This window comes from Taeniopygia guttata, chromosome 2 (genome assembly GCF_048771995.1).
Source record: "Taeniopygia guttata chromosome 2, bTaeGut7.mat, whole genome shotgun sequence".
Lineage (NCBI taxonomy): Eukaryota > Metazoa > Chordata > Aves > Passeriformes > Estrildidae > Taeniopygia > Taeniopygia guttata.
The window spans coordinates 93,647,501-93,673,203 of record NC_133026.1 but is presented as its reverse complement, the minus strand read 5'-3'; the positions used below and the strand labels follow the sequence as shown (position 1 = coordinate 93,673,203).

Sequence of the window (25,703 nt, the reverse complement as noted above, 5' to 3'; positions counted from 1 at the left end):
GATTTTTCCTTTGATGACTCTATGCTCCCAAAAGACAGCTCAAATCCAGGAAACATGAGGAAAGATTCAGCCTCTTGAAGGGTGCAGATTTCATTGTTATTGTTTGCCAGTGAAAGAACAACAATGCATAAGAAAACATGTATACTAAATAACGCTAATTGCATTATAAAGAGCACCAGGCATCCTATAAAAACTTGTTGCCTAAATGTGTCTGTAACAATTTGTCAGCAAATGATCTTCATGCAAAAGAGCCAAAGCAATTAGCTGGGGGCTGGCTGAGCTCTGCACTCCTTTCACATGCTGTGTAGTAAAACAGACCACCAAAAAAAAAAAAATCCTGTATATCTCAAAATGCTATGTCAGTGGTTCAGCTGTTTCACTAGAGCCTTTTGTGTGTTAATTTGCCATATTTTAGAAAGCATGTTACACATTTTTTTACCCTCTCTTTTTTCACTGCCCCTGCTATGGTTTGGCTACATGAGCCTAAGACTAAATCCCCTGCAGAAGAATTTGCAATGTCTGGAACTGAATCAACAAATAAGTTTCACCTGAAAGTGGACATATTTATTCTCCAGGTAAAGGCTGATTTTTATTTATTTATATTTTCAAGCTTCTTTAACCAACAGGTAAGTAAAAAATTAATTATTACAATGGAAAAACATTGGCTTAACCCACCTGTTTCAGGTTTGTTTTTGTGATTTTAAGTTAGAACTTTCTTTTAATCTAACCCATCTGATTTTGAAGAAGAGTAAATGGCAGGTATATGGTATTTTCCCTTTTAAGAGGTGTTGGAATTTTATACACTAGGTTAACACCTGTGGATCAAGCTACTCTGAGCTTTGAATAACTGCAGACTGGAAGTACTGTGAAGATGTGACTACAGATTCACTTATACTTCTTTCCAAGAAAATGTATGTAAGTAATAGTGGCTGCTTTGTGTTTTTAGAGACTGGAACTGTGTTATTCATGGGATGTGGAGTATAACGTTGATTTTGTGTTTTGACTCTTCATTTCTTCTGTAAATGAAGAAAGAGGAGAAAGCAATATGGCTCTTGCTCTTCACAGATGGGAAGATGTGGTCTTTGATCTTTATGCTAGAACTAGTAATCAAATGTTGGTTTCCTGGCTTTTAATGTGTGAATGAGTTGAAAGATGCTCTCGACTAGGCTAACAAGCCATGTGTAGTGGGTGAATGATGCTTTGTGTAGCTCATTCTTGACACATTTATGATATAAAACAAATGTATGACGGTCTTTTGATCCGTGAGCTAAGGCTGCCTATGGTGACAGAGACAAGGCAAGAGTATTTGGAGGTTTTGTAAAGTATCCACGTGCACTGCTGTCTCCCTGCCTCTATCCTCATTTTGCTTAACTTTCTGTTTGTTATGTACTGTGCTTTCTGCTGGAATAGTGTTAATATTCACTTCATGTGAGCTTCACTATTACACCTCCCCTGACTGGAAATTGCACGGCGAAATCTTTTTAGACCTATATTGTCTACATTTGGGCTTGAGAAAGTACAGGACTGCTCTTATGGCCATGCAGCAGCACAAAACCTGCTTGTTTCCTCTTCATCAATGAACAGCACCAAGTGCTCAAGAAATTCAGCAGCCGTATTTTGCTTGGAATTATATGTGAAGGAGGATCCTCCTTCTTGTCATGTTATTTATCATTAACAGACATTTTAATTTCTTCCCAGTGGCAATTATTCTGATATCACCACATCTAAATCAGAAATGACACTGTAGTGGTTATGTTATGTTGACTAGGCATCACCTAATTTTTAAGTGGCATTCTTGCCCCATCATTTTGATTGTATCCCTTTCTAATAAGTAATATAAGAAAAAATCTACATAATGGAAAACATACATATTAATATATTCCATGACAAACATGTTAACTTTACATATTAATCATGGTAAATAGAAGTCATGTTTTACATTTTTCCTCTTCAGTACACTGTTCTCTTGACAGCTTGCTTTCCCTCTGGTTCTATTCTTTCCTGGTGTACATTCCACTGCCTCTGGTCACCCTGTTAATTGCAGAAGCAGAAGGCAGGTCACATCCACCTGGTTAAAAGGGGAAGAAGGAAAAACAATGTTACTGGATAATATTGCTGCTCTCCTCACTGCACTCAGGTCTGCATGAAGGGACCCGAATATGTGCAATAAACATATATGTGTGTGATAATGAGATTGTTGGTGGAAAGTCATCTTGAAAAGACAAGGAGCAATTAAGCTTGCTTACTTATACAAGTTAGAATGACAAGATGCCAGTGCTGGTCCTGCTCATCCATATAATAGGGTTCTCCTTCCCTGCTTAGCTGTATTGGGAGAAGCATTTCCTGTCAAACCTCTGCCATGACTCCACCATAAAGCAATCTGCCTTCCTCCCTTTCATACACCATTCATTCTCACACTTGCATCACTCTCCTGATTTCAACTGAGTGGCTGCTAGCAAGCACCTGTATTAGAATAATTTAAGAATTCAATGCAAAGCCTTCATATAACTGAGTATTTATTTGTATTGGTGTACTCTCTAATCCAATTTTAATTGAATACTTAAAGATGTCAGTGGGGAGATATGCATGTTGTTCACAAATGCTTAATAATGCGATGTGTGGAGTCAACAAATAATGCACCTTTCTTTTGCTATCTTGAAGATTTAGATAGGATATCTTGGATGCTATTGACAAGGAGAGAAGTGTGGAACAATAGGAACATATGATAGTGTTAGATAACAATAGCTATCCTTATGCATCTTGAATTGAATGATGAAGCCATCAATTAGAGAAATAGCCCTCTGAGTATATATCATCGACAAGATGAATACCAGTACATTGCATTTCTGTATGGAGATCTCAGTGATCTGTAATTCAGAAAGTCAGTGAATAGTATATACAGCCAAACTAATTCTACTACTTTGAAAATCAGAAATCTTTTGCCCATTTTTTTTTTTTTGTTTCAGTGGTTTGGGGTTTTTTTAGCTGCAAGACTCTTTCAGACACTGAAGGTATTTGTACTTTAAATTAATAACTTAAACAGTGCTTTCTCAGTTAATAACTATTAAGATGCCATTCTTCTTCACAGTAAGAATATTTAGTGGAAATTTTCAGGGCTTAAAGGAGCATGAGGAGCAGTTTTTTCTACTTGCTTGTCTGGTCTCTTACACACAAGCATGGGGATCCATTCATATGCTGTGAACTCTGTTAAGAGTCCCTCTTCATAACAAGGAGCAGACCTGCATACACTTTATGCTATGGCCTCTATTTTCAACCTAAATTCTCTCATGTTCTCTTTGGAATGTCTGATAGTTTCTACCCCTTCTGCACCTCCCAGATTTGAGTGGGTTTTGTTTTTGTTTTGTTCTGTTATGCTTTGTTGTTGGGGTTTGTTTGGTTTGGTTTTTTTTAATCATTAGTATTGGTTATAGCAGAAAAGCAGCAGAAAGTGTCAGAGACAGAAACTGCATTAAAATAAGTAAGGAATTCCCAGATTTTACAGTTTCAGTTTATCAGTTTCATTTCTTTTACTTACATTTCAAAGTGAGTAAATATTCCATGGTCAGGGCCAAAATTTATTCTTGGATCTTTACCTATGTACCAAAATGTACAGCAGCAGCATTAGACACTGAAAATGGCTCTGTAGGAGAATAAAGAAAAAATATGAGAAAAGTCTCTAATTAAAAGATTATTTGGCTAACTATAAAATACAATTAAAGGAATGAAAATAAGTATTCATAACCATTATCTGTATTATTATTATTATTGACTGAAGTTTTTTTGACGTGGACTGCTTTGTGTGAAATCAGCTTTATCATCTAAATGTTTAGGTCCTCTTCATGTTTGTTTTCTTGTATGCAGAAGGTCATTATATTAAAAATGGATCCTACCAGGCATGCCAGTGATTGTTGCAGTGAAGGATTTCCAGAGCCTTAGGAGATAAAAAAAAGTCACTACCTTTCCCAGAAGTATCTGAAAGGGTAATGAAGTTTAGTGGATCTCAAATGTATTGACAATATATGGCCTGATGAGGGTAAGAAAAAGCTCAGGTCTTTCAGGATAACAGCAGGTAAAAGAAATTGCTGTAGCTTTCCCCCTTCTAAACCTAATCAAATGAACCCACCTACAGGCCAATACGCTTCTTGAGTGCACTTTGCCCTGTAAATAGTGTTGTATTATCACCCAAAACATAAATAATGCAATAAAAGAAAATGGTTGATGTCTTCCTAATGAGCTATTCTTAAGGCACCCTTCACTCTTATCTCTTTTCATAGCCTGATGCAAAAAGCAGTATCCAATGGTTGAGAGTGAATTTTGAGTGCTGCTAGGAAAGTATAAATGAGAAAACTGGTGTAATTATACTGCTTACTGCATCTACAGGTCCATGTGGTTTGACCGGCTGTGTTAGAACACCCTGTAATTTGGAGGAATTCTCTGTGCACTGGCACCATAAATGTACTGCTATCAAAAGGATGGTTAATAATCTAAAGTTGGCTGCTAACATTGCTGGAGCTGGTGTCTATAATTTCAGTGAGTGACCTGAATGACTCTGCAATGAAAGACTGAAATGTCACTCTCCTCCTTTACTTTGTTTGCCTTGAGCAAAGACTGCTCCAGACTGTGTACATTCACCGAGGTCCAAATGATGAAAGGGCAGTGCGTAAGTGTGGATTCAAGGCTCAGCTAAATCTCCCTGCTCTGGCAGAACAGTAGGGGAACATGAGGAAGAGGGCATGGTGAAAAATAGGATGATCTCTGGATCAGCGTCCACTGTGGCTAACTTTTCCCATCTCTGAGCAAGTAAAAGTGAGCCTGGCTGTAGGGACCTGGGTCTCCCTTGCTCTCTTAGCTGCCAGCCACAAGTAAATCAGACCTGATGCCTGTGGCTAAAAGCAAAGCAAATGGTTTCCATTACCCAGGTATTTATTTTGCACCTGCTGCTGTGACATCTGTGTAATAACAGTTACATATGACAAAAGGTAGTCTGACCTGACTTCAAGTATTTCATTGCTTTTCTTCATTGTGCTGAGTGAGCAAGCAAGCAGAGGATTCTCTATTCTTAATGGAAGGTAGAACTGTAGAATCATTTAGGATGGAAAAGACCTTTAAGATCATCGAGGTGCCACAGACCAGCCAACTGAGACACCTGTGGAGTGGCAAGTGCAAAGACCTTTGCTGTCAGGAATCTTAAACCCTTGTTTCCGATGTGCCTCGTTGGTACAACTCAGATGCAGTAAAGGAGTAAAATACTATCAGTAAATTTCAGAAAGTTCAGTATTTGCATTTCATTTGGAAACCTATGACATTTTGGCATATTTTCACTGGAAGGCCAGAGCAAAGCTGATTGAAGATCAGTGTCGGCATTAAAATATACAAGGTACGGAGAGCTGGTGCGCTTCAGAGCAAAGCCAGCCTGCCAGGCACAGAACCGGGGCAACCCTGGGACAGAGAATAGGACTGTTAGGGTTGGTGTTTTTTTTTTTTTTTAATACAGCATTGAATAAAGAGATTAAGTCACCCACAACACTCTGAAATGGTATCTTCTTGGAGTGACACAGGTTCTTAGAGCAAATATGTTTCTTTTCAGAGCTTTGTTCATATTGCCTGAGGTACAAGTGTCAGGACTGGGGGCTGTTCAACCTTTCCACTTACAGTGTGGCAGATAGGAAAGCACTGGAACAGCACCATTTTCTGTATTGTCTCTGGTACAGTACAGTTAGTTTTCAAGGACCAAGAAACTTTTCCATCATTTGGATAAGCATGGATGTCAGTTGTACTCTGGCAAAATTATGACGAGAAGCTCCAAAAAAATCTAAGCCTGAGTGACCATTCCTCTCCAGCCATCCTGAAGGCACTATAAACATTTTGTTTACCGAAAATATTAAGAAGTACTGCTGCCATTTATATATGACTGGTGAAGTTCTGACTTCATTTCTGGAAGCAACGAAATAATTGCTTTCACCTCCCCACCTTACATTGTCTGTAATTAGTTGGAAATGTGACATAATGCCAGGAAGATGGACGAAAATAATCTAGAAAGCAAGGACACTGGCATTAGTGCTCACTGCAGTATATTTGTGATGCACTTCTGTTAGATTTAGGACTGTATCTGATTTACCTGAACTCATCTGAGGTAAAGCACAGACTTTGGCTTTCCTCTGGTCACCTGGACTATCAACATCCTTTTTTTTTGTCCCTGTTAGATACATCCCTGTCTCTACAGCATCTTTTATCTATAGCACACCACTCATCTTACAGGGTTCTACTTCATACCATGTGACCCAATGCTGAAATGTTTTGTATTGCTACAATTTCAAGTTCATGGAAAAGGATGAATATTTGGCTCTTTCCTCTTTACACTATGATGTGCATTTTTGTGACTGCTGAACATGCAGCTTTTCACAAGCAAGAAAGGAAGAAATGCCAAAGAAGTTGCCTCATCACTTTAACAGAATGAGAGACACTGCAAATTAAATCACACAAGTGGAAAAACAACAACTTGGTGGGTTGTTTTGCTTTATTTTCCCCCTTGTGTACCAAGAAAAGATCTTGCACATTGTAAAGAAAAATTGTCTGTTTCTGTGGAAAATGTAAAATGTATATATTTGCCATATATGCAAAACTCTGTGCTTTCTTAGGTTTACTTACATTACAAGAAAATTAGACCTACCCCCTCCTGAAGAGGGAGAGAAAAGCCTGAAACACTTCCAGCAGTCAGCAGTCTACCTCTCTATTATTATTTTCACTCTTTTTTTTTTTTTTTGGTGTAGGGTGGGAAGCAGAGAGAAAGAGGGAGAAGGGAATGAAAAAGTGCCTATCAAGTAAGTAAAGATTGTGATTTACAGGAGTGAGTGGAAAATCTGTTTTTTTTAACTAGGATGGACAATAATCTCTCCCTCACAGTCCAATTAATTTAGAGAAGCCAGGAACCTGAGGATTGTCTTTTTAGCAGTTCCTCCAGAGAAAGGTTTGCTTTGCCACTGCCCATTATCCCAGAGCTCAGAGCTGCTGCCATTGCTGCCATAGCTCCTGCAACATCACTGACTGCAAACACTGTATTTCTGCATTGACTGAACTGAATTTCCCAAGACCTTGGGAGTTATCTGAAGGCCCTGGGAAATTTCACTACAATTTGAGGTTAGGCAGGTCTGTGCATTAAAACTGTTTTTTTCCAGCAGCATGAACACACACACACACAGACACACAGAAACAAGAGTCAGGTTCTCCTCAGAGACTGTTTTTACACTGTTTCAAGAGCTTTATTCTTGTTCCTCATTTACATTCCCAGGAGAGGAAACCGACTCAATATCTCTCTTATTTGTAGGCACTTGTGATAGCAGATTGAGGTTTCCCAGCTCAGTAAGAAGTCAAATGATCCAGTAACTGACTCTGCATCTTGATTACTGAGGATACAGGAAAAATAATGTATTTTATTCACTTTCATCTGGCTACTCTTGACAGCCCTATGTAGGCAGGTAAGATACCTTAGGCTTCTTGTATGCAGGGTTTATTTTGGAAGTAACACAATCCAAGGAGAGCCCCTCATTAGAGCTTCAATGAGGGATTACACACAGGTGTTAAAGGGCAAATAAGCTAGGCATTTTCAGCATTATTCTTGTTTAATGTTACGAAATGGCCTTCAAAACTCTGGATGCAAATAATGCTTTCCAACAGGCTGCCAGGAACAGTCATGCCAATAATGCCATGCCAATGTGAATGAAGTTGGAGTGTTTTTCTTTGTATCAATCAGACATGCCACACAATGCATTTCTGTGGAGTTCTCTTTCTTGGGTGGTTGAAATCACTTGGATGGCAGCCTCGTGCCTCCCAGCTCACCTGAGGCATGCTGTAATCAGCCAGAACCGTGCTGCATGTCATGTCTTACTGCTTCCAGAAAATATACAAATTTCCTTTCCTTCTATCCCTTTGTGAATGAGTCCCTTAGGGGTATGGTTTTAAGACAGCGCACAAGAAGCCTTTGCACAGATCCTCGTAACACATAATGAGATTTGTGTGCCTGCCTACTTTCTCTGAAAATGAACCCTAGAAGAGCAGAAGTGACTTGGTCTGGCACTTGCTTGGTCCTTTTGACCTCCCTCTTGTGACAGAAGATAAAGGCTTCCCCCTCCTTCTCTTACAGAAATCCTGGAGGGTAGGTTTTTATGATGTGCTGTCTCATGTTGCAGTAAACAAAGACATTTCTTGAGGTTTTTAGAGTCACCAGCTCCAGTTCTGAAGAAAGATACAGTTGTTCAGCACTTCATGGGATAAACTTGTCTTAGGAGTACAAGTGCAATGAGTCTGCATGTCCTATGACAGAAAGCTTGAACACAGAGTTTTTGCTTCAAAATTACATCAGAAAACACTGGAAGTCCCGGAGAGGTAACTGCTTATGACAAGTAGAAAAGTCTCACCTGCAGAATAGCTGCCAAGAGCTCATGCTCTTTCCAAGCCTTTTTTTGTTATTACTGCACCCTGCAGTATTCAGTGAAGTGGCTCAGTGAAAATTCACCTACAAAGACTCATGTAAGCTTCTTGTACACAGCCCATTTTTAATGTTTTTTTGTAAGACCTACAAAAAAAAGAGAGAAAGAACATGCTATAAACCACCACCAAAACATCCGAGCTGTTATGGATTGTGGGAAGGTTGCTTGCAGTCTGCCAGGATCCATGCTGAGTGCCTGGGGAGCTGGAAACTGCTCTTGTCCTGTGATAAGGGCTTTACATGAAGCAGGCTCTGCTGGAGGCACAGCAACTTACAACTTGTGTTGAACCAGCACTGCCAAAATGCCCCTTATAAGCAGCATCAACTGAAGTGATGTCAAAAATTCTCCTGCCCTATAACCTAAGCAAAGAATGTGAATTTAATGGGGAAATATACATTGAAAAGTATAACTGAGATCAAGATACTGTGTGCCTAGGCCATGCACACAGAACTGTGTTGTCTCTCACTGAGAACCAGCAGGCTGTACCTCACCGTTTCTTGGGTTTTGCCTTGGGCCTGGTCTAGATGTATTTCTGCACTAGTAAAACACAGCAAGTGCAGTAAGTGTTTACCCCCTTTGACATTACCATTTCATCTGGTCTAATAAGATCCAGCTTTTATTTCTGTGTGTAGCTGTGCCTGTGAGAGGCAGGAAGAACACACCAGCTGGGGAGGAAAAAGGAAAAAGAATAAAGAAAATATTCCTGTGTACCTACCCAAGGAGTTAATGCATTGGGGCATATGTGAAGGAGTTAAAACACTATGCAGGTACAGATCCTGTGGCAATTACAAATGTTATTGAAATAAAAACCAGAAACAGGAAGCCAAAAAACAGGTCCCTAAGGCAGGCATCTGTCTTAAATGATATCATTTGTCAAGTTTCCAGCATTTTGTGGTTGTGAACACAAAAAGAAGTTCTGTGTTACACTAAGGACATTACATACTCATTAGTCGGAATGTTCCTGAAGTACATAATACAGGATTTTCATTTAATAAGAAGCAGCTACTTGCAACTGCATTGCACATAAAATAAATTCTGGGCATGCTAATTGCAATTCAAGGATCTTCTACCTAATTTTTGACAGGTTTTTCTTCCCCTCCCCCCTTAGACTACACTGCAAAAATTGTAAGCAGATTCTATTACTAAAGTTTTAAAATCTTCAGAGAATATTTTCTTACTTCTGAAATCTGCATTTCTTCAGTAATGAATTATGAAGGTTTTAATGTAGATATTAAAGAACGAAAGAAAAAAAACCAAGTTATCTACAGGAATATTGTAGCAAGAACTGGCATAGTAAGGCAAAATACATACATGTACATATACATATACATATACATATACATATACATATACACGTACATATACACATACACATGCATATACATGCGTGTCTCGGTGTACAATAACTCTCCAAGTCATTCCTCCCCATCTCAAAGAACAAACCTAGCTTTAATGAATTGGTTTAGTTCCTCTATCTGAACACTATTAGTGCATTAGTTTTAACTAATATATAAGCTTCCCCCTCGCTGCCCTGCCAATGACCTTAAGCTTCACATGGTAGGAAAGCCACTTGCTGTAGAATAGAAAAGTAATTTATCCACCATGATTGTTCAGCCCTGGCCCCTCTGTAAAACAGCAACTGACAATTGGGCTGTGTTATGGATGGTACGTTTGTGGTGTGTACAATAGTGTGCAGAGCATCAAACTCACTTCCCTGAACACTGCCGGCAGGATTTGAAAAGTGATCGTAGAGAGAAGCGACCACTTGCTGAGTGATGCCCCTCCATTTCCAAATCTTTTTTTTTTTTCCCCAAGTAGCTCCCCCCATTTTTTTTTCAAAAGAAACATCAGTGTTGTTTTCTCAGCTTAAGTAAGAGCAGTATGTAGTTTTCCATTCATAAAAGTATGTCATAATAATAACAATGAAAACAGAGGTTACATTGCTTTTATTTTACCTGGGATTTCCCTGCTTCTTTCCACATTTCAGCATTTAGCATATTCCCTCAAAACATAATAAATTTCTATTCTGTAGCTTAAGGGATCCATCAGTTAAAATGTTAGTCTTTCATCTTTATTACCCTCCCATTAAAATGAAAGAAACCGGGACACACTTCAGTTTAGAAGAAGCAATTTAGTTGGTAATGTCCTTACTACTCAAGTCTTTACAAAGAGAGAAAGTGCATTATTGCTTATATTTCACACATCTATCTGCATAAGAAGCAACTAAAGCTTTCAGACACATATGATATTAAATTTAATAATATTCTTTGATTAGATTATTTTATTACAACATTTTTCCATTACTAGTCATTTCCCATACACATTTACATTCATAAAACCTGCAGGTTTTTCTTTGTTTGTATGTGTTTATATGTATTCATAAAGCAAGGAAAAGATTTTCTGGTTTGCTACAGCTGTTAGATTCAAAAAGAACAGATTAATAACTAGCCACCACGTAGGACTAGGTTTTCTTGTACACTGCACCAGTAACCCTTTGCTATAATGAGGACACAAAGAGGCTCACATCAGGCTGCTCCTCTTCTTCATAACTCAAAAGCGTCACAGTGGCAATAGCCTCTAGTGCTATTTGTCTTTAGTGCAGTTGTGACACTTCGGCATGATCCATAATTTGGCAGCTATTTACCGTGACATTTCCCTTCAGTGCAGCCATAACATTCAGTGAAGCCATTATTTGGTTCCATTTACCATATAAATTGTATTGTCGTGCATGCATGCTAGCAGCTACATTAGGTACCTGAAAATGAGTAAATCTTGTAAAATAGATACTAACAGCTATTCAGCAGAGAAATTTCTTTACTCCTCAGACAGAAGTAGGAATATATATAATATCTGCAAACATTACTACAAACTTTTCCTTGAGAGATTGCAATTATCTGTTTTTACATGACACAGCAGTTATTCATATCCACTTACTAAATATACACTTCATGTGCATATACATGACACACATTTGCACACATACGAACATACAGCAAACTATTGCTTGGTAGAAACCCAACTTGATTCAAAAAGGTATTAGGAGAATCCAGCATAGCAATTAAGTAGGAAGCATATCTGTAAAATGTGCTGAGGGTTGCAAGCCAGGAGAGAGCGAGTGAGTACGTGTGTGTCCGTGTGCGCGTGCGTATGCACACATGTGACAGACTCAGGAAAAAAGCCAGCTCTTCATCTAGTTCTTTGTTGTTTTTCCATGGAAGCATATGTGTGTAGGGAAGGGAAATTTGGTTATTAGCCTCAGCAAACAATGCCAGATTCCTCCGTAGCAAATTCATTTAGAAAGGTAAAATTAGGATGTAGTGCTAGCAACCACATCTCAATGAGCTGCTATTATTAATAGTATTATTATTTAAATCCCTGCTCTCTACATATAGTATACTTAGTACTTTCAAGGCAAATGTATTATTATTTTTAATCATTTAAGTCCCCACTGTGCACACAGCTTTTAATACACCTTTTTTGCAAGCATATTAAGTGTATTGTTATTAATCCCTTGCTGTGACTCTACAGTATTTCTTTTCCTTGTATGTTCACTGTCCTATCATCATTTAAACCTCTCAGTGTGCATGCCATATACATTTTCCTAGGCATCTAATATTTAAACATTATTTAAATCCATCATAGCTTACTTATTCAAAGGCAGTCCTGCTCCCACAACTGTAAGTTTGCAGAATGTACTTTTAAATAAAGAGAAGTTGGGATTTTTCCCCTTGCTGCAAGCCAAAATTTATTACAAAACTCATCAAAAAGGCCTTATCTGCATGTTTAAGAAATACTTTTCACCCTCTCTCCATTGATAATGCTTTCTTTCAATAATTTGAAGCATAGAAGTTGTATCTTTAAAAACAAAAACTACTTCTTCATTCCATATTCATGCCTGAGCTACCCCTTCAGCTTAACATAAACATTTGATGAAAAAGACAAGCCCAATCACCATAGCCTAATCTAAACACCAAAAGGGCTACAAAATTTGTACATGGGCTATCCAAGTTATGCATGTAATAAATGTAAACCTTTCATTAATGCTGTGATCAATATGAAAGGGCTAAACAACAATCTGAAGCCAAAATTAAAATGAACATGTCATATCTGAATATACATGTGTGAACCCTCCAAAGGTCCCTCTCTTCTCCTATTTTGATCAGTGAAGAAGCCTGGGGCAGTTGCATTATGCAATGTTATATATGAAGTAACATATTAAAAAGAAAGTAGAATGTATGTCCAAACAGAATCCTGTAACAGGAAGAATTTTCTGTGACAAAAACATATGGAATTTACTGCCTCAGAAACATTGAACCGACAGTGATCAACATATCTGAAAATTGTGCCAGTTGGATGGTTTTCACATTTGATTGCGAGGATTTAATTTGAAAAAATTGTTACTCATGCAACTCTTCTGTACATATCCCAGATGTAACCAATTGGTTTGTTTTGTTTTTGTTTTTGTTTTTGTTTTTTTTGCCACAGTACATCTTATACAACCTTGTTTTTTAAGATGCATTTAATTACCAAGGGCTTCACTTTATCTCTGAACAAGGAAAGACATCACACATGCCTAGGAATAAAATGTTGAGAACTTTGCATGCTCTGTATGGTACTTGAGTGTTGTCATCTTATAGTATTTAGCTGGAAGGCCAATATACCTTTCTAATTATGCAAAACACAAACACAACAAAATATTTGTATTATCAGAGATGAAAAAGGATATATGTTTCTAACAGCAGATCTTGCTTAAAACAAAAATCATGGTGGTTTGATGCTCACCTTGAGTAAGAGAGAAAAATGGTCACAAAAGACTCAATCCATTCTGCCTTTCCCCAAAATCACCAGTGAGACTAAACTCAGTAGTCAGGCACGGCCCAAGAAAGGGACAGTTCTACATTGTACATAATTCTTTATGATGCTAATTACATATGTACTAAAAATTTACATTATGAATGTACTAAATCAAAATTTAAAATATTATTCTGTCAGCACTTCTGAATAAAATCTATGTTTTCCTGTTTTACAATCAAAAATGTTGTATACAGTCAGTCCTGAATAATGCCCTAAAATTAAGTTTACCCTGGATTTTTTTCCTTCAAGTCCTAGACATTATCAGTCTATCATTATGTTTATTATGAGGCATATGATCTTAGGAAATTTCCATCTCTTCAACTGCATACAAATGAATGTAATTTCAAAAGATGTGGCAAAATTGGCCTTTATGATCTTAAAAGTTTTCTATGGAAAAAAAAGATGTAGAGCAAGCAGTTTCAAGTATTTTATTGTTCTGGAAAATATTATGCTTCTAGCTGGAATTCCCACTGTACGTACCATTAATAATATTCACTCGGTGAGGAAGAATTTTTGAAACTTTACAAAACCCATTAACTGCACCCGCTATAAAATGTATGGCTGAGCATCAGTACGTGTACCAGGTATTGTGACTATAGATTTAAAATGGTCTTGTTGTCTGTAAGTGGGCTTCTGCAGAAGCAGTATTTGGTAAAAGTAGAAGTAGCGGCCTGATTATGGGAAGTCCCTTCAAGAATGATAAGTCAAATAACTCTGAAAAACACAATATCTGAAAAAGAGCTAGTCAGCAAGAAACATATAATTATGAATAAATGCCACAAATATTTAATTAGCTTTTAAAACTTTATTTAATCTTCAAAAAATATACAGGGTGTGAACACACATGAACATGGCTCAAAATCCCATTCTAATAATCTTTAAGTACTGACTAAAGGGGACACTGGACAATAAACAGTAACAGTGGAAAATGAAAAGGCAACAAAATGAGACTATATTGCAACTTGAAGTTAAAGATTTAAAAGAAAATTGTGTAGTTGTTTATAGTTATGAAAGACAGGATTAAAAAAAAAAATCAAGTTGTTTAATATTACTGACATGTCAGAATTGGAGGATAAATTTCCCTGTGTAACCAGTCAAGGAATATTACTATGATCCATGATGCAACTGAATTATGATTATCATGTTTGTGACAGAAAATCAAGAGCATTTTTTCCCCAGGAACTTCAAAAGATTAATAGAGCAACCCAAAGATACAACTCTTTACTTATTCTTGTTCTAACAATTTTATTTTTAAATCAGGGAATCAAAATTGCTGAAAGATTTTTTTTTCCTGAGCTGAACTACAGATGAAGTCTTATCAAATCAGGCTGACAGACTAAATCTGCCTGTGCATCAAGACTTATTCTGTCAAGAACAATGTTCTTGTCTCATGCTAACCTAAGTGACAGTATCAAACACAGGCCCATTATGCCCCTGCTACAGCCACTGATTTAGACACTTTTAAGAAAATAAGAACAAACAAATGAAAAACCTCCCAACAAACTCATCCCTTTTTATTAACACTTTAATGCTGTTTTTTAATATAATATCCATTACTAAGCTTAAAAAAAGAAATTGTTTCTAGTAAATCTGAGGCATAAAGTGCCCATTTTCTCTCTTCTGATTTATATCATTGTTCTGTTTTTACAGCTTACTGTTGACAGAGTGAGGTAATTCAACTACAATTTTTCCAATGTTTTTTCCCATGTACATGTAATCTACAGCACGGAATACAGATTCCAAGCCAGTGAACTTGCCCTCAGGAGACATGTCTCCAAAGTCCACCTCACAAACCAGGTCTCCTCTTTCATACATCTTGAGCAAATGCTGCAGAGCCATTTTGTAGTCAGAAAGGTAATGGTTCAAGAAGAAACCATGGACACTAGCAGACTTCTTCAATAGTTTTGCTGGCAATAACTCTGCTTTAATAGGCTGGAAGCCAGTGGGGTTTTGGTAGCCAGCGATAAACCCAATAACTATCAGGCGCCCTTTGATAGCCAAGGCATTGAGAGCCAAGTCAAACATCTTTCCTCCAACAGATTCATACACCACATCCACACCTTCTGGGTAGTCCTTCCTAAGCACAGATTCGACATTTTCAGTTTTATAGTTGATGGTACGGTCACAGCCAATGGATTTCAGAAAGCCACCCTTTTCATCACTGGAGCAGGTTCCAATTACATGGCATTTTGCCGTTTTTGCAAGCTGCACAGCGAACTGGCCTGTTCCTCCAGCTGCTGCTGTCACCAGAACCTTCTTGCCTTCAGACAGGTCTCCCAGCTCTTTCAAGCTGAGGTATGCAGTTGCGCCACTTACCATTAAAGTGAGAAACTCGGGTTTCACTGAGGGTAGAGGGACTGCTTGTCTGGCCGGCACAACTGTGTATTCAGCAAAGGAACCTGCTTTCACGTAGGCCACAGCTTGACCCACCGTGTAATTTGCACTAGCACCGAGTCCTAACGCTACCACTTCACCGACGCCTTCAAAGCCTATATCAAAGGGGGGTTTAACTGAGGCGTCATATCGACCAGCTGAGTAGTTTATATCAGATGCATTGATGCCGACAAATCTAGAAGAAAACAAAAATGTTTTAACGAGATTTATTCCTTACCAAGTTTTCATTGTATGAGAAACCTTATATTCAAATTTGTGGGATAAGTACAAGATTTGTTCTGATTATCTGTATATTTGAATAACGAGTACACTCCAAAGATTACTTTCATCAGATTTCCATAGTTTCCATTCTGTTATTCTAGAATTACAGACAAATTTTCTAAACAAAAAGAAACAACAAGAAGCTGTAAAAAGTAAAACCCAAACCCAAAACAGAACAAAATCCCTTATATTTTCCTTAGGTCCACTTGACCAAGCTAAACAAGCTGAAAATAAATCTGTAAAAGATTAAAGCATGAAAATTAACCAACCGCTTCATACAAGATTTGAAAACACAGAAGAATGAAACATGCAGAGCAGTAAATATGTGGATTCTGGCAACAAATTTATATTTTTGAATATAATAATACTGTTAATGACTAATGATCATATTAACTATCGATGTCATTTGCAAGGTCATGTTACTGTAGGCAAGTACTTTTTAATTGATGGAGTCACTACAGCAAATTTGCCTTTTGATGTAGCTAATGTCAACGTTAAAATATTTTTCTTTATATAAATTACTTGCAACACATCAAAACAACCTTGCACAGAAGGAGTAAAATTGCAAAACTGAATATCAAGTCCTACTGACCTCTAACAGGTGAAAATAGATGGCAATTTTTTTTTTTTTTAGAGAAAGATAAAGACATTCTCACAACTTGATTAAGCGCTAGGAGATAATTCCTAAAACAAAGTTACGATCTAGCTCAAATACAAAGATTTTTTTTTTTAAGTTACTATCTTTACACAGGCAAGAGAAGAGAGACTGGGGAAGGTTCTGCTAACTGAAAAATGCAAAAAAGAAACACATGAAACAGCAAATGCCAGGACTGTTACTATGTATGGATGTGACAACCTAAAAGGTGTACTTGACACCACGCAAAAGATGCAGAAGTAGGCAAACAGTGTTTGTTTCATTGTTGCAGTTAGCAACAAGCTCAGCTCGTATATGTGTGTAGTTTTAAATTGCTTGCACGCAGAGTGAGGAGAACTAAACCCGCTTTACTCCTTTTGATATTCTTCATTTTTTACAGCATGGGGAGCTTCAAACTTTCACCAATGTTATGTATAAAAAGGCACGTAAGCGTAAACATATCCATATATAAAATAGGTAAAAGCGACTGTAGCTCTCGGTTATCCTGCCTTTAACTCGCCGCTCCGCCGCAACAAAAAATGCCTACGTCTTGTCCGCAGATACAAAAAATCTCCTATTATCCCGTCTGCGGTGGCTCCCGCACAGGACTGCTAAAAGATGTATAAAAATTGGTAACGGAGTTGCAGCTTCCGAGGCAGACCGTGTCCCTCGGGCGCCAGGCGAGACGCGCCGGCGCTGCACCAGCCTCCTCCCGCCCTTACACCCCAACTTCTGGGGAGGGGAGCGGAGGGTGAGAGCCCGGTGGGGAGCTGTGCTCGTCCCTCACCGGCCTCACGGCTACGCCTAGCCGGGCCTCTCGGTAGCCGCGAGGGCAGCCCGGGGCGCCCGCCGTGTCCCCGGCCCCAGCCCGCAAAGGGAGGTCCCGGCTCCCGGCTGGGCTCAGCCTCCCTCCTCACGCTCCCGGCGCGCGTCTGCCTTGGCAGGACGCGGAGCAGCCGCGCCCGCGGCTGGGCAGCGCACCCCGACACGGGCAGGCAGCGCAGCGACAGGAGAACAAGCCCCCCCTGCTTGTAAGACCTTCCCCTTCTCGGCCCTGCACGGCGGCGGCCGGAGCACAAAGGCAGGTAGAACAACAAACACTCTGAGGACAAAAACTTTGCGTGCGGGGAAGGGGCAAGTCGTGCGGGGGGCCAGGCGCCTGCCGAGCAGGGCTCCAGCACACGCACCGCTGCTTTTGTTCTGCAGCTGGAGAGGATGCGGACCCTTCCCCGCCCGGGGCGCACGGCAACTTGTGCGTGCGGCTGCGGAGCCGCGGCGCAACTTGGCGCTGCCCGGCCGCTCCCCGCCGCGCCGGGCAGGGGATGCGGCTCTCCGCGGGGATGCGGCCGCCTCCCGCACACCCATCCGTGCATACACACACACAGACACAGACACGCGTGTTCACACACCCGCTCCCTCCCCGTCTCTGCGGGGCGGCTGTGCCACGGGAAATGATCCTCCCTGGGCTTCTGGGTTCATCATTATTAATCAGCGCAGCCTACCGTCTATCGCTCCCCCCCTATTTTTTTTTTTTAACCTCCGTTTTATTGTGTGCAAACTCTTAACTTATGGTCGCATTGTAGGGGTTTCTTCCCCCCCCCCTTTTTTTTTTTAATTTTTTTAGACAAGATTGTTTAGTCTTAGCTTCCTTGCACATTAAAACGATCACACGCACCGTCTGGATTAAAATATAGTGTCTAATTTGCCTTGTCATTCCAGCTAACAGAAGTGGGGTGGTATGCAGTTTCACAGATTATTTTGCTTTTAAAAGTAGGATAAAGTACGAATTACAAGTTGAAGATCAGTTTACTAACTTCTGAGACTGAGGAAAGTAGACAGCACAGAAGAAACAATTACTTGGGGTACTAGTGGGTTTTAAGACACCGTCCAGATCTTTAATGTTGCTTTCATTCACTTTCTTACTTTAAATCTGTCCTTTAATTTAGAAGTTTATAGTTGAGTTTTGCCCCTTACATTTCAAGATGGCAACCTGAAGCAGGGTGTGAAAAAAGCCCGAGACTGGCTTTTCTCAAAATAATTATGCACATTGAGTCACCCATTTTATTTATACTCAACAGTGTTGAAACCCCTCATACTGTTTATTATAGAAATCAGGAGGACGCTGCCGAGGGGAAGAAATGCTGTTTTGTGTACCACAACAAAGAGTGAGACACCGAAAACCAGCATTACAGCCTTAAACACAGACAAAACAAAGTCATCTAAACCAGCACCACGCAAGAAAAACATTATTTAGACCAAACACCCAGCAGGAATAGCCCTTCATTTTTCCCACTGTGATCCCTTTAGTACCCTGGTTCAAAAAAAGAAACTTTCTCAACCCCCTCTTACTCTCTTTTCTATAAACTTTGTTCCCATATTCGAGCCCAAAAGTAAATTCTTACAGGTATTTTGGCAATGAAATGTGTCACTTCATCAAGAAAATCTCGAAAATCCCCCAACAACTTTAAGAAGGACCAAACTTTCACAGCCTTGGGCCCTTCTCCTGCAATGAAATGGAAAACCCTTGCTTCCACACCCAGCCCTCTTTGCCCCCCAGAAAACAGAACAAACGGACATACGAAACTTAAATGGCTTCACTAAGGATTTCTTTTCCCCTCCCCTTTCTATCCTACACAGAATCAAAGTAAAACAAATAGCTTAAATTAATTTCTAGTTTTGAAGGATTTTTGAGTAAAAGATGGGTTATTTTTTCTGTATAAAAAAGTAGAAGTAAGAGTTGCTGACCTAGCTCTCTAAAACAGAAGAAAGTTTCCCCTAACTGCATCTCATTTTAAAATATCTATCCACACACAGATTTTAATTTCCTATTCCCATAAATCCCAAACCAGATTTTATTGTGGTGAATGACGATTGTTTTGCATGAAAAGCTCAAAGCAATTAATACTATTCATGGGCATGACTGGGACTAAAATGAACAAATCTGTAAATGCCCTCTTGGAACCCCAGTCTTTCATAGTTTTGTTTTTAATTGTATGCTTCTACCTATTAGAAAATGTATAATTGTATTTGAGCTTGGTTGTTGTTTTTTTTTTTAAACTAAATAATCAGAGACTTATTGTTTTGGGATGGGATAGTCCTTCCCCAGAGTGACAGAAAAAGGGAAAACATTCAGAACTTGCTTCATGCTGCAGCTTGTACACAGGGAATGTTTTACAGTAATGTAATTCTGTGTCTTCTGTGACATTCTTCAGAAAAAAAAAAAAAACCAGTAAAGAGAGAAGAAATGCTACAAGTAATACAAAATGTATGAACTCTACATCTAGACTTCATCACTCACCTCTTCCTCCCCTTCATCCCCACACATGCCTGTGTACCAGTAGAGGAACACGTGTGTTAAATCCCAGCAACTGCCTGCCTGAATCTGTGCACCAGCTCCTGCCTTTAGTGTGGTTACGAGCCCTTTTACCATGATTGTGCATGTCCCACGAGCACCCAGGGAGCCCACTCAGCAAAAGGAGGAAGAAGAGGAAGAAGGGAAGAGTTACACTGGAAGCTGTTAGAAAAAAAAAAAAAAAAAGAATAAATTGTAGAAATTTACAGGAGGGCAGGCGGACGAGTGGGATGAGAAAGACTGCAAGTGCTTGTGTGGGAGGGAGGGGAGTTGAGAAACAAGGATGTCCCTCTGCCTTGTATCACCCAAATAAGAGTACTTGCTACTTGTATCTCAAGTCTTTGGACCTCTTCCACAGAAAGGAATTTAACTCCAGCCGATAGCTGTTGCACGCCATTACTGTTTCAGTTATTAGTGGTGCAGTAACACAGTGTCTTAGACTTATGAGGTTTGGAGGGAATTTTGGTCTCAGAAATCCTAGTGGGAGATGTCAGCATTGAATTAAAGTGCCACAGCAGCTTTCTCGTCAGCTCCTGGAAGGAACACTGTTCTTTCTCCTAATCCCTTCTTCACCCTGTATTTGTGTGTTACATATGGACACATACATGTCACACATACGCACACAGTTACACACTGCCTTACTAAACCGCGCAGCATTGTTCTCAAGCCAACTTAGTGCTGCTTAACATCTTTAGGCTCCCACAGCGAACATGGCAAACTATGTGTTACTACGATTTCCTTGCTTGACAAGAACCTGAGAACACTGCTCTCTCCCGTGCCAGCCACGCAGTCTGCTCCAAAGTCCCCGGAGTTTCGGCTTCCCTTCGTGGGCAGAGAAACCTCTGAACTTCAAAAGATTTAGTTTTAGCGCAAGGAAGGACGGCGTCTAGGAAGGAGCCACCGAGAACAAGCAGGTTTTATGGAGACAGTGGGGGGAGGCACGTTTTCCCCTCGGAGTCTTCATTTCATGGCGAGCTGGTCACCGCGCCGGACGTGGGATTTACGGTGTATTATGCTAAGCAAAATGTCACCTCCTCACTCTTCGCCCGACCCGGCTGCTCTCTAAAAGCCACCAATAACTGCGGGCCCGCGTCCTGCGAGGGAGGCCGAGGGCTGCCCTGCCCCCTCCGCGCTCGGCGCGCAGAGCTGGGGGTGGTGCCGGGGCCGCCCGGGCGGCGGGCCCGGCCGCGGCCTCCCCGGTGAGTCACGGCTGCGCGGGGGCGAGCCCGGAGAGCGGCGTGAGGGGCAGCGGGGCCGCGCCGAGGAGGCAGCGGCCGGGCCAGGCCCGCCCGCACACCGCGATGCCGGGGCGCTGCGCGGGGACACGCTCATGCCCCGGCCAGGACGTTCGTGTAACCAGCCCGGGCAGGCCCCAGGGAGGGGCTCAGCGAGCGCTTCCCTCCGTCTCACTCCCTCCTCGGCACTCACCGACATAACACTCGCCTCTTCCCCGCCCCCGCCCCCCCTTTGGCACAGAGGCCCTGGGGAGTTTCTCTTCCTTCGGGCAGGCGCACGCCGGGAGCGGCGCGCACAGACAGACAAACCCACGCAGCCCCGCCACACGAGGAGGAAGTGTCACCCCCACACACGTGGATAGGGTGACAGAGCTGTAGCTCCAGCCGTTCAAAACAACAACAATAAAATGAAATTAACAGTCGCCAGATGGCGGCTGGCACAACTTTGGAGCCGGTCTCCGAAGTGAGGGCGCATGTGGGAGAGAGCAGGCCACAAGGCGCCAGGAGTCGGCGGGGCCGCGGGGCCGGGGCGCGGGGGGGGCGGCCGGGGCTCACCTGTTCCTGACCAGGAGGTCTCCGTCTCCCGGGAGTGGCACGGGCGAGTCCTGCTGCAGGGTGACCGCTTCCCTGAAGTTTTGGCTCAGCTTAGTCACCACCAGCTTCTTCATGGAGCTGGGGATGGACGAGCCCTGGAAATCCAAAAAGTGACGGGAGTAGGACATGTCCAGGATGGGCCGCGACCAGCTGCCACCGAAGCAGGACCAGGCAGGAGCCGCCGCGGCACAGGACGGCTGCCGCCGCCACCACCACCACCGCGCTGCCCAGGAGCTCAGCGAAGCGCCGCTTTTCGCGCTAAAACTCATGCCCTGCCTCGGGTCTCCTCTCCCGCCCCGCTCGGCAGAGCTCCGACTCGGGATTCTCCAGGCAGCTCGCAGGACGCGCCGGCAGGAGAAACTCCCCGTTCGCAGCTATGTGTGTACGTAAACAGAGCCCCCGTGCAGCAGGCTCTCCCTCCCCTCCCAGCCGGCCCCTCCGCCGCACGGAGACGCCGCCGGAGGAGCAGCGGCAAGATGGTCCCCCTGCAGCAGCCGCTCGTCTTCTGCCGCCAAGGGCACTACCGAGGGGCGAGGCCGGCCCGCTCCTGCGGCCGTCCGTCCCACCAGCGCCTGCCCCTGCCTGCCTGCGCTGCCTTGCCAGCGAGGCAGGTGTGCGGCGGGCCGGAGTATCTCCTAAAGGAGATGATGGTGGTGGTGGTGGTGGTGGCTTTTAGTTTGCACCCTGCCTCTGACTAAGGGGTTTAAAAACAGGGGAGGGGGAGAGGGATAGACAGACGGACAGAGAGAAACGCCTCGGATTAACCCACCCCCCCCCCCCCCCGCCCGTTCTTTCGTTTACAAAAAGAGGGTATATCCCGACCCCCCCCCAAAAAAGGGAGGAATGAAAAAAAAAAAAAAAAAAGAGAAGGAAGAAAGCACGGTAAATTATCGGCCGGGAAAGGTTAGAGAGAAGTGGGGAGAAGTTGCAGCTAATCTCCTAATGTTGTTATTAGCCGCCGCCGAGGAGCCGCTGCCCGCGGGCGGACGCTCCGCCCCTTCCGTGCGAAACGTTTCACTTCCTCGCAAGGTGGTACGAATCAACCCCGAGACGGCGGCGGCAGCTCCGCGCCTGCCGCAGGAGGGGATTTAAACGGGCGAAGCTCTTCCCGCCGTCGCCGTCCTGCCGAGAGGGGAAGGGTAACAGGCTGCTGTCAGTTTGCTTGGGTAGCAGGGGTTGATCCCTGATACGGCCATAAAATCTTACTCTCCCCTCTCGCGTCTTTCTTTCTTCTTAAAAAAAAAAAAAAAAAAAAAAAAAAAAAAAAAAATTTAGTCATTTCTCGCTCTAGGTTACGTTTGGGTGAGGGAACCTGCTCAGGGAATCAACTGGGTCAAGGAACCGAAGTCAATGTTATGATAGAGATGCCAATTCCAACTTGGTACAACTTCGTAGAGAAAAGCAATATAATAGAGATGTTGCATTGATGTCGCGTGTAGTTCCCAGAATTAACTCCATCCTACCAGTATAAACAGCTCAATGCTTAATTGTGCGGTAATAAGAAGAAGGAAAATTCCCTTCTGCCCGAAAAAGAACAAAACTGCAGTTCCAAGTGCTTTCCTTTAGGAATCAGCTGGGTAGTTTTTATTTGCTTTCTTGACTTAAAAAAAAAAAAAAAAAAGGGCAGAACCCTTCTGTTCTCGCAGCTAACATTATATAAATCCCCAGACACATACTGTGCAAAATGTATTAGCAGTATGTTTCATATGCTGCAGTTCTCGCTCTGCAATCTGTTGGTATTTTAAAGTAAGGATGAACTGTAATCTCCCATAAATCATTTTTAATTCAATGCTGGGTAGACGTGTGCCACGGCAAAGTATCATCTCCTGCCTGCCTCTTTTTTTTTTCTTTCTCTTTTTAAGTTTGCTGGAAGAAGACCTTTGCTGAAGTTAAATCAGCACATGCGTCTTGCACAGCACTTCAGCAAGTGGATTATAATAACAACCCCCTCAACGCGTGTCTCACATGAGGAATCTTTTATGCCGTGCTGTATTAAGACTTTTTTTTTTTTGTCATATTGTTTAGCTCTGGGAAAGGGAAAAAAAATGAAAACAAAGCAATTAAAAAGATTGACAGGTATGGGTTTGTGTGAGACCTATTTGTAATTGTCAGGGTGACGTGGGCAAGAGGAGGAGGAGTAACAAACTGAAGCAGGAAAAGCAGCTCGATGTGTCTGTCTATCAGTTGAGACTGTCTGAGAGCCCTGGGATCCGAATGTGTGTTATATTTCAGTGAAAAGAGAAGAGAGGGAGAGTGGATCTCTTTCTCTCCCAGGAGTTTAGGGGGGGGGACAGTTCACGTTAATCTGTCCCACTAAGTGAATGTCTTTTCTTCCTCCCCCCCTCCCTTTCTGCACACACTCTCCGGGGTTTTTCTTGGTTTTGGCAAATTTTTTGTGTGTGTGTGTTGTTTTTTGTTTTTTGGTTTTTTTCTTCTTCTGTTGCAGATCGAGATCAGCAAAAAAAAATATCCATGATAAAAAATGTGTTTGCATTATATTTAGTAGCAGAAGAAGCTTCGATTTGTGGAAGAGAAAAAAAAGGGAGAGCAAGAGAGAAAAGTAGTCCTCTCCGGTGGTGACACTGTTTGATCTGTGACTGTTTGGAAGGTGGAGGAGTGACTGACATTTCCCATCCGGTGTATATGTATGTATGGGGGCTTTACTCCTTTTTATGATTTGCTTCCTTGCTCTTAGACTAAGTGCTGGGAGGAGAAGGAGAGACTGGATCGACCTCGTTTTTTGCACAATGAACAAACTATTACCAACGCAATAAAAAACCAACCAAACAAAAAACCCCCCAACAACAACAGCAACAACAACACACAAATCCACGAGCTTGAAACAAGCCAGCGAGCGAGCGAGAAAGTTGCGCTTTGAGACTCTTTGATCTCGGAGAAAGCTTGAGAGGGGGGGAGTGACTGAATTTACCGTCTCATCGCCGCCGCTTGCTCGGCTCTCCACCGCGAAGGAGAAGAAGACGAAGAAGTGATTAAGGAAAGGAGGGGGAGAAGGGGAGAGAGAAAAAGGAGGAGAAAAAAAAAAAAGGAACGAAAGAAAGATAATGGATTTGGGCTACAGATTGAACTGATCAAATCTTATTTATTTTGCACATCTCCACTGGCATCTTCCCTGCTGCTGCTGCTGCCGAGAGGACTGAAGAGCTTTGTCTTATAAGGAACTTAAAAGAGAGAGAAAGAGAGAGAGAGAGTGTGTGAGAGAGAGAGGGAGGAAAAATTAACCTTGTAAATGAAAACATTTCCTAAGCAAGTTTTTGGAGTGGCGGCGGAAATTGGCATCCCTGTCACCAGTCTGTGGCTTGCCTCATCCCACACCCCACCTTCCCCCCCGCCCCGCGCACCCCGCTCGCCGCGCCGGGAGCTGACCCGGGGGGGGAACCCGGACCGGGCGAGAGGAGAACCCGACCAAACTTTTTCTCCTTCCTCCCCCCCCTCCTTCCTCCTCCTCTCCCTCTCTCCCATTCCTCCCCACCCTCCCTCTCGCTCTTCCTAGGCAGAATTAGAAGTTGAATCCGCTTTCTTTCCTCCTTCCTCCCCCTCCCTCCTTCCCTCCCTCCTTCCTTCCCCCCCCCCACCCCCCCCATATTTTATTTTTTTTTTATTTGTGTGTGTGCGTGCGCGGCTGTGTGTTTGTTTCTGCATGAAAAGAGGGGGATCGGAAGAGGAGTCCTGCGTGGAAACTCTGCGGCGGCGGCGGCGGGCGGCGAGGCGGCGGCGGCGGCGGCAGCAATGCCGCGGAGAAAGCAGCAGGCACCCCGGCGCTCCGCAGGTAACACCCTCCGCCTCCCGCGCTGGGGTGCCGCGGGCACGGCAGGGGAGGGGTTAACCCGCCGGGAAGCATCGCCGCGGGGGGAGCGGTTCCTCCAGCCCTGCCG

At 42.3% G+C, this 25,703-nt stretch overlaps 2 protein-coding genes and 1 long non-coding RNA gene across 5 annotated transcripts in view; 1 reads left to right on the top strand and 2 right to left on the bottom strand.

Annotated features, from left to right (window-relative positions):
* Positions 1-14,125: 14,125 nt before the first annotated feature.
* PTGR3 (prostaglandin reductase 3) lies at positions 14,126-22,079 on the bottom strand. Of its 3 annotated transcripts, none has more exons than XM_030265893.4 (3): positions 21,772-21,911; positions 19,928-20,143; positions 14,126-15,909 (listed from the first exon to the last, which is right to left on the bottom strand). In XM_030265893.4, exons 2-3 carry the CDS (start codon positions 19,942-19,944, stop codon positions 14,985-14,987), a joined length of 942 nt encoding a protein of 313 aa, XP_030121753.2. In that variant the 5' UTR covers positions 19,945-20,143; positions 21,772-21,911; the 3' UTR covers positions 14,126-14,984. The 3 variants fall into 3 exon arrangements, with proteins under 3 accessions (XP_030121753.2, XP_072780561.1, XP_002195155.4); XM_072924460.1 differs by lacking the exon at positions 21,772-21,911 and adding an exon at positions 20,736-21,000; XM_002195119.6 differs by lacking the exon at positions 19,928-20,143 and having other exon boundaries at positions 21,772-22,079.
* Positions 22,080-24,890: 2,811 nt separating this feature from the next.
* Positions 24,891-25,703, bottom strand: part of LOC140682391 (uncharacterized) — a 1,086-nt gene continuing 273 nt past the window's right edge. The window contains exon 2 of the long non-coding RNA XR_012054058.1: positions 24,891-24,989. This is a non-coding gene — a long non-coding RNA (uncharacterized lncRNA). The remainder of the gene's footprint in view (positions 24,990-25,703) is intronic.
* TSHZ1 (teashirt zinc finger homeobox 1) overlaps positions 24,983-25,703 on the top strand; it is a 55,697-nt gene continuing 54,976 nt past the window's right edge. Inside the window, exon 1 of the mRNA XM_002195050.7 lies at positions 24,983-25,597. Within this exon, the coding sequence (XP_002195086.1) occupies positions 25,558-25,597 (40 nt within the window). The 5' untranslated portion in view covers positions 24,983-25,557. The remainder of the gene's footprint in view (positions 25,598-25,703) is intronic.